General features: G+C 51.8%; 3 protein-coding genes across 3 annotated transcripts; 1 reads left to right on the top strand and 2 right to left on the bottom strand.

Annotated features, from left to right (window-relative positions):
* Positions 1 to 43: 43 nt before the first annotated feature.
* LOC126570849 (protein claret segregational-like) lies at positions 44 to 3,318 on the top strand. Its single transcript, XM_050228902.1, has 3 exons — positions 44 to 183; positions 252 to 1,925; positions 2,015 to 3,318. The coding sequence occupies exons 2-3, from the start codon at positions 252 to 254 to the stop codon at positions 2,648 to 2,650; spliced, it is 2,310 nt and encodes a 769-aa protein (XP_050084859.1). The 5' UTR covers positions 44 to 183; the 3' UTR covers positions 2,651 to 3,318.
* Positions 3,297 to 4,099, bottom strand: LOC126570859 (uncharacterized). Its single transcript, XM_050228911.1, has 3 exons — positions 3,815 to 4,099; positions 3,502 to 3,757; positions 3,297 to 3,432 (listed from the first exon to the last, which is right to left on the bottom strand). Exons 1-2 carry the CDS (start codon positions 4,088 to 4,090, stop codon positions 3,548 to 3,550), a joined length of 486 nt encoding a protein of 161 aa, XP_050084868.1. The 5' UTR covers positions 4,091 to 4,099; the 3' UTR covers positions 3,297 to 3,432; positions 3,502 to 3,547.
* A 452-nt stretch (positions 4,100 to 4,551) lies between these two features.
* Positions 4,552 to 8,516, bottom strand: LOC126570848 (trafficking protein particle complex subunit 10). Its single transcript, XM_050228901.1, has 3 exons — positions 8,284 to 8,516; positions 5,004 to 8,204; positions 4,552 to 4,933 (listed from the first exon to the last, which is right to left on the bottom strand). The coding sequence occupies exons 1-3, from the start codon at positions 8,306 to 8,308 to the stop codon at positions 4,692 to 4,694; spliced, it is 3,468 nt and encodes a 1,155-aa protein (XP_050084858.1). The 5' UTR covers positions 8,309 to 8,516; the 3' UTR covers positions 4,552 to 4,691.
* Positions 8,517 to 8,540: the final 24 nt, after the last annotated feature.

Genomic DNA, 8,540 nt, shown 5'->3' with positions numbered 1-8,540 from the left:
GGAAAAATCGCAACTCTCGACTCCCGAAGCCCCGAAGTGATGTAAACGACGTAGCCGCGAATTTTAATTTCAACCGTCAAACGGCGCGTCATGTCACAGCCCGAAAATAGAACGCAGCAAACGGTGACTCCATAACGCTCGTGATAACAACTTTTTTTTTGGCGAAAAAATCGGACAGCAAAGGTAAGAAGGATTAAAATTCGACTTGTTTCCGTGTGCTAAAGTCGGGTTTCGTGTGCTACCGTTCTCAGATGGAATCTAGAATACCAAAACCGTCCTTTCTGCGTAAGCCCGTTGCCAGCGGTCCACCCAGTTTGCCCAGCAACGCCCGGTTACCGTTGAGCAGAGATCTGCTCAATTTACCACAAACAACGGGTTCGACAACGTTTGGTTTGTTCAAAGCGCGTGCCCCTTCGCCAGAGCAACGTTTTGGAGTCGGCGGAGCGGGCCGATCGGAAATCAATCGAACTAAACTGCGGCGCAGCCGTTCGGCATGCGATCTGACCCGGAAGGACTTCCATCGGCCAAAACACGTACCGTCGCTCTCGAAACCACCGACCAAGATCAATGCCACGACTGTCGCACTCATGGCCAGCAGCGATCTGTTGCGTCCGGTCAGTGCGAACACCAACCAGCAAAGCCGTGGTGAAGGGCTGATGCGAAGGAGCCGATCCTTCGGTGATCTGGCAATGAAATCGAATGTGTCCAGCACATCCACGACGTCTTCGAGTAGCATCACCTCGAGCCATTTCAAGCGTCCCCCGACCGCGTCCAACGGTAGCTCCGGTGTTCCAGCAAAAATGCCCAAGATGACCACGGGGTCCGTTGCCTCACATGCCGGGTTGTTTAAATCAACTGGCCAGAAGAGCGTAGCGAAACCTGCTGGAGCAGTTGGCGCAGCTGCTGCTCCGCTGCGAAAGGCACCCCCCGTCTCCAAAGTGGCCAGTACGATCAACAGGACGGCCGGTACGGGTAAAAATGGTCCAACGGCTTCGAACGGACCGAAGATAGTAAATGGGGGTACGACGAGCGGCGTTGCAAAACAGGGAGTGGCCAAATCAATGAACAAACGAATTCCACCCTATGACTTCAAGGCTCGATTCGCTCACCTGCAGGAGAAGCACAAGGCGTTGCTGGAAAAGTATGAGAAGATATGCAAAGAATACGCAAGCCACGAATCGCTGCAGGATATGTACGACGAGTGTTTCCAGGAGATGAACGAGCTGAAGCAACAACGCGAGCAGCTAGTGTGCGAGCTGAGCGGTACACGCGACGAAAAGCGTTCACTGGAGGAATCAAATGCACAGCTTACCGCAGCTCTAGAGCGATCGGAATCTGATCTTAAACTGTATCACGATAAATACACGGCGGTCAGTAAGGAGAATGTTGAGCTAAAGCGACAACTAGCGGAGCTGAAAGAACGCTCAAACTTCTTAGAGACCAAGAGCATGGCCCTCGAAGAAACGAACGATCGGAACGCGGAACTACTGTTCCAGGCAAACATTGAGCGTAAGGATCTGCACAACATGGTCATGGATTTGCGGGGCAACATTCGGGTGTTTTGTCGCGTGCGGCCACCACTGTTACCGTCGGAGGAGCAACGGATCGAGTGTGGCTGGAAGTATCTGGACGAGCAGTCGCTCGAGCTATTGGCCATGGATGGTACCGGCAAACGGCACGAGTTCAGCTTTGATCACGTGTTCCACGCACATACCCGGCAGGAAGATATCTTCGAAAACGTGTCTCCTCTCATCCAGTCCGCCCTCGATGGTTACAATGTGTGCATCTTTGCGTACGGCCAGACGGGAAGTGGCAAAACCTACACCATGGATGGTGTGCCCGACAATCTGGGTGTCATTCCGCGTACGGTGGATCTGATCTTCAGTGCAATCAACGACTATAAGCGCTTTGGCTGGGAGTATGAGGTAAAGGAAACGTGGTCTTTGCTTAAACGGCAAAGTATTGTTTCTTCTCACAAATTAAAACTCGTTCCGTCCTGTGCCATCCTTTTTAGATCCGAGTAAACTTCCTGGAAATCTACAACGAGGTACTGTACGATCTGCTGGACACGACCGGCACGACGAAGGACCTGGAGATTAAGATGGTGAGCGCCAAGAACAAAACCGAGGTGTACGTGTCGAACATCATCGAGGAAACGGTCGAAACGCCGGCTCGACTCCATCAGCTGATGAGCATCGCCAAGATGAACCGTGCAACGGCAGCCACTGCCGGCAACGAGCGATCGTCGCGGTCGCACGCCGTCACCAAGATCACGCTCATCGGTACGCACCGGGAGAAGGGCGAGACGTGCGTGGGCTCGGTGAATCTGGTCGATTTGGCCGGTTCCGAGAGCCCCAAGACAAGCACGCGGATGGACGAGACGAAGAACATCAACCGCTCGCTGAGCGAGCTCAGCAACGTCATACTTGCGCTCGTGCAGCGTCACGATCACGTACCATACCGCAACTCAAAGCTCACGCACCTGCTGATGCCGAGTCTGGGCGGCAACTCGAAGACGCTGATGTTCGTGAATGTGGCCCCGTTCCAGGATTGCTTCACCGAAACGGTCAAATCGTTGCGCTTTGCGTCGCAGGTTAACTCCTGCAAAATGCAAAAAGTGCGCAAAAACAAGGTTCTCAGCATTGTGTAATTACTGCAGCATGCTGACGATCGACACTTCAATCACGCCACCTACAACTCAGAGAGTCCTAGCCCCTTCGGGTAGTAGTAGTCAGGCGTCCGTTCTATTACTTTTTATTAATATAATTATTAGTGCAGACTTTTGTTGCGTGAGGCGCGCCTAGGGTAAATTTGTTTTTCTATTCCAACCATAATTGATTCATATGTGCAGGGTGGGAGGGGTCGGTCCTGTACCCTTCCCTGCTGCGATCGACGATCCCGACAGGTGGTCTTGTGTGACTATGTCGCTTTAACTGTAAACTGTCGTACAATAAAGATTATAAGGTTTTACTATCAATCATGCCTGCATGGCCACCACTTTGCACTCTGTTGCCTTAACAGTATAACTCGATTTCTTCAAATACATGCAACGCCGTATTGAGTACCATCAGTATAAGCGAGAGGTCAATACCTACGGCGATCCAATCAAGGATCTCTTTACGATTACTATGATAACGAACTTTACGATTAAATATGATGCACAGCGAGACTGCAATCCGTACGGTAAGCATTATCGCCGAGAGCAACACGCCGACGACGAGAAACACATGCCTTGGTCCGGAAAAAGCCCACGCAGGTGAACGGTTTCCGACCCGGTAGTAGTTGTACGCCTGAGCCAGATTAATCATCAGCATCGTAATCCAATGCCAGGGAAATTCTTTCCGTATTTTCTGTAACAACATGGCGCAACTCCCCGAACGTCTCCTCGCTCGATCTCGACGCGTGCCAGCGACACTTCCTCTCTCGCACATTCTACAGAAGATATTAACTTTGAAAAGATAGAATTCCAGCCGATTGCGGTGTTCCACTAATTTAACTTACGCGTTCCAAGCGATTAAAATGGATTGAATGGATTTGTTAATAACAATCAGTTCGTTCGGTTCGATTCGAATGGTAACGGTTGGTTGAGCAAAACTTGGCACTGGTTGCTCAAATCGGTGGTAATTTGTAGCAACAGATTGGACACGAATATGAAACCCGTCAGTATGTCGTTAGTCCACTGGAGTATTCGCTTGCTCTTGGGCTTAATCTTTAGGCCATGACGCTCCAGAACCCTGCGCACCACGACTACTACGAACTGAAGAAAGTGTGCGCATTAGGAAACGCATAAGTTAATCATCGCTGCGATACTTACCACGGACACCAAGGAAATGATTAAGAGCACCAAGGACACAATGTACCGGACGCCAAGCCCCGGACCAACTTGTAACAGCTGGTCCAACTGGTGCAAATTAACTGTAACAATCGTCACTAGCCCGGCGATGGTTTGGGTATCGATGCTAGGATGTGCTTCGGGAGCATCGATCTCCTCGAGGTTAGTGGGTCGTACTTCTTGTTCGTTGGATCTCACTTCGTCGTTGGACTGCAATGGTATCTCTTCATGTCCAGTATCGATGGTTCCACTGTTCATCTTGAAAGCGGTGCTACTACCCTTAACAAAGACCACGTTCCGTTACGGTTGACTGTCGATGCCAATATCACGTAGCACTGCATCAGCGGCCATTGCAAATAAATGCCCGAAAATTGGCTGGATGCACCTTGCACGATAAGATAAGGGTTGCATCGTTCGAACATGACCTTAATCACAGCCGTCTAGACAGGAATAGGCAAGCTGCAGGTAGAGTGAACATCACGTATCGAATGTTGCGAAAATAATAATCTCGTAAATCACACGTTATCGGACGAAAAAAGGTGGCCAAAAGTCTAATGCCACTGTGCTAATTTTACTCCACTCGTTCTGCAAATTTTGATGCAATGAAGGGATTTATATGTAGGCTCATTTTTAAGGGGTAATATGGGCTCGGACGATCTAAGACCTGCAACAATGAAGAAACTTTTTCTCAGATGAGACAAACTTCAAATCTTTGTTACTTTGTGTGTCTCGCACTTGGAATGCGTCGTGTTGTATTGCGTATTGCCATTTAACGATTAAGCTATAAACGGTCGGACAAATTCAGAGGGCTGGAGCAGCACGTCCGAATCGGATCGGATCGATCGATAGCGTTACTCTCCTACTGCACCTGGTCAACCGAGTTGGTGTTGCTAGCTAGGACGTGTATCTGCATGCTTTTGGTCGAGTTGTAGATCTGTCCTGGAGGAAACGGTTGCAAGCGTGGATGGGCATCACTTTTCGATTTGCTTGCCGAGATGTATTTGGACAGACGAATGTTCGGAAGCGGTAGAAAGCCAGCGGCCAACGGTAACACATCCAGCGTGATACTGTGGCTTTCCACTTCCTCCATCGAGATAACACCTAGCCGTAGGGCGAGAAAACGTAATGTAAGAACATACACAGAACACAAAAGGAACCCGCTGCGACTTACCGGCGGTACGACCAACGACAGCCCACATGTTCTGATCAGCCAACACCTCGTACATCAGATCGGCATACGGATTATCGTGCACCTTCGAGATGCGCAGATTCAGGTGGCAGACCGAGTTGACACGGCACAGCTCCTGTGGTTCAACCTTCGCACAGATCGTAAAGAGTGTCGTGTAGTCCATCACATCGAACGTCGCACTGTACGGTAGATAGGAGCGGGTTTCGTTCGGTACGCTGGCATCGGCAAACCGTAGCCGAAAGTCCACATTCACGATCGGCAGTTCGCGTTCAGCCTTGAGCGCTTCCACCTGTAGCTCGTACAGATAGGAAATCGAGAGTCCCTTGGTCATAACCATTTCCTGTGGCTCGCGAGGATTAATATCGATTATCGTGACACCCGTGGCACTGCACGTCATTTGTGCTTCGCGCAGTACCAAACGGTAATCGCTGACTCCCTTCATCACTACCTGAAGGAACTTGCGGGAACCGGACGAGTGCAGGCGACAGGAGGCGATCAAGGCCGGCATAAAGTGGAGTGGAATTGTGATCTCATTTCGGCTCCAGGGTACCTGCAGTGAAACCTTCTGTTCGATCGCACGCTCCTCCCTCTTACCAGGCAGATCACAGATCGCCTCTAGTGCGATCGAGCGCTGTTCAAACGGAGCGAAATCGTTCAGCGGCACGATCAGTTCCCGCTCGAATGTTGTCTTCTCCTGGGTTGTACCGGCCTGAAGTCGCACGCGTAGATTCTTCGAACAGCGCAACGTTGCGCTGGCATCTTTGGGAAAGCGGAAGCTTCCGGCCGCAATGACCAGTTCGACCGGTTGCTCTACGCCAGCAACGAGATTCACAAAGTTCAGCGAAGCGATCGATGCTTTTGTGATCGTTTCAAAGTGCTCCAACCGAGGCGGTAAACCCTCGGACAGAAACTCAACGCTATCGATCTGGACCGCTAGCTGCCGGAAGCTCCATGTTCCGACACGGGTTGCCTTTGTCTTGAGCGTGAGCGAGTTACGACCGGGCTGCAGCACAATCCGCTCACACGACACACAGTTGGTAAAGTCCGATCGCTGCGTTGGAGAAATTTTGCGCCGTGTGCTACTGCTCCGTCGGACCGGTTGCTTGGTGCGAGTGTCACACGCAACAGATGATCCGCTGAGCGAGTTATCTTGTTTGTAATCGAGATGCAACGTTATCGGTAGCTGGGCACCGATTTCTGCCGACGGTTTTACACCAGCGGACGGTTGCTCGGTGACGTTACTCTGCTGCTTGGCGTTCATCTCGAACGATAGGAGCACCTGCTCCGCGGTCAGTTCCCGGGGAAAGTTACTTTCGAGTTCAAGCTGCACGACGATAAACTCGTCCTGTACGATCGAGGCGCTCTCGAGATGAATCCGTTCGATGCGCAAGTGATCTTCGAGTGTGCAGATCACACTTAGTGCTTCGATGTCCACGTTTCGCGTCGCCTGAAGCGTACGGAGGGATTTGACGAACTCGTCGAAATAGAACGTCCGGACGAGCAGCTCGAGATCGTGGCAGCAAGCGATCGCGCAGCACGTTTTTGTGTAGTTAACGTTGTCCTCCATCTTCCGGTAGCACGAAGCGAGCTCGAGCAGCGTTTGGCTGGCCAGGTAGTGCCAGTTTTCCTGCTTCAGTTCACGCAGCAGATCCGTAAAGAAGTTGACCGCTTTCTGGGGTTCGTTGAGAGTGATGTAGAAGTTGCCCAGATCAAGTCCGACCAATCGAGCCGATCGGAGGCGTGACACGTGCTTGTACGTACTGATCGCCAGCTCGCTCAGCTCGAGATAAAGCTTCGTGAAGGCTTGGTTGGTTCCGAGGGCCTCCTTCAGCGTATCGGTGGCCGATTTCTTCGGCTTCCGTGCCGGTGAATGTGGTTTGCCGGCGCGCGCTTCTACGTGCAGCTCGGGCTGAAGCTCTAGACGAGCTGAAGCCGTTCCGTGGCCCGCTGTCTCGGGCATACTGTCACCCATGCCGGCCGACAGGTGTAGCACGGTATGCAGCTGTTCCGAGGTGGGTACAAAGCCTGGCAGCAGCCCACACTGTTTACCCAAACCGTACAGCTTATCTTTGGCCAGATTCCAAATTGGAGCGGAAAACTGGGAACACTTGTAGATGTCTTTCGATTCCTGTACCTTATCGCACAGATTGAGCACCTCGAGGGCACAAACAAACTCCCAGCAGGCCAGTGCTCCTTCTGGTGTTTCCAGTTTTAGGGCTTCGATCTCGCGCAGCGTTGAGAACAGGAACGGAAGCAATCTTTCGGCGATTTCCCATGGTTTACCGGCCGCATCGAGCAGTAGGCATTGTCGTTCGAAAAGGTAACTACGAAACTCGAGAAGCGTAACATTGCGCGAAACGATTTTGGCCCGAGTTTCCATCATTTTTGCCGGATTTAACGATATGCCATGGAACGCGTAGAGGGGTTGGTCGAAGATGAGCAGCCACTTTTGCTTCTCGCCAAACACCGAGTTGAGAATGAACTGGGAGAACATGGCATCCAGCTCGTCGTACTGCACGAGCGCTTCCGAGTGCTGACCAAGCATCTCCAGCACGAAGGCAAGCTGTTCCTGCAGCAGAAAGTAATCGATGAAGCTCCAGTTCTCCTGGATGCGATTCTCGCGATTCGTACGAATGAGTTCTTCGTACTTGACGATACTTTTGTTGTATCCCGTCAGCATCAGATGGCGGATGCGCTGCAGCAGACAACGGAACGATTCCGTGGCCTTCATCTCGAACCGAGCCGGGTTGAGGATGGACAGGCAGCGGTCCCCATTTTTGGCCCCAAACTCGAGCCGGATCTTGTCCAGTACCGTCGTGCGGGGTAGAATGTTTTTCGATTTCTTCACGTCCAGCGTCTCGACCAGCAGTATCATCCAATCGGTCACACCGTACCCGTTGAGCAGCTTGAGCCACTGGTCGATCTCCTCCTTCACCGATCCACGGTATGCCTCGAGATCGCTGCACTCGGTCACGTAGATGTGCAGTACTGGGTGGTCAGCGATGTTCCACTTGCCCTCCTTGTACCTATCGAGGGCAGCTTGCTCGAACGGTTTGAAGGTGACTTCCACGCGCACATTCTTCACCGGTCGCCCGTACGAACGCTTCCATTCGGCCGAATCCGACGGCAGAGCCGCCACAATGTGCGGTTCCAGGGTCTTAAAGATGCGCGCATCGCCGGAATCTAGTACGAGGGTGGAGCAGAAAGTGGATCAACCGATGATGCCGCGCTGGCCACAGGAATCGCAACAGCAGATACTTACACGTCACGAGCGGTTTGCAGTTCATAGCGAGTCCGTTCGTGCGGAGCAGGGCTCGTATCGATAGATTTCTTATCGGATAGAGAGCGTAAAGGACCACCAACGACAACGATTAGGAACGGTTTCTGGTCATTTTAGGTGGTCACAACGCACAAGGAACGAGGAACGAGCGGATTATTCGCAGGACACTTTTTTCCCCAACTCTGGGTGACAGTTCGGGTGACAGTTCGGGCGCGTTTGTTTTGATTCGAGCGATCAGC

Source organism: Anopheles aquasalis, chromosome 2 (assembly GCF_943734665.1).
Source record: "Anopheles aquasalis chromosome 2, idAnoAquaMG_Q_19, whole genome shotgun sequence".
In the NCBI taxonomy this organism is placed as follows: domain Eukaryota; kingdom Metazoa; phylum Arthropoda; class Insecta; order Diptera; family Culicidae; genus Anopheles; species Anopheles aquasalis.
Note: the sequence above shows the minus strand (reverse complement) of the source record. Positions and strands in the feature narration are given on the sequence as shown.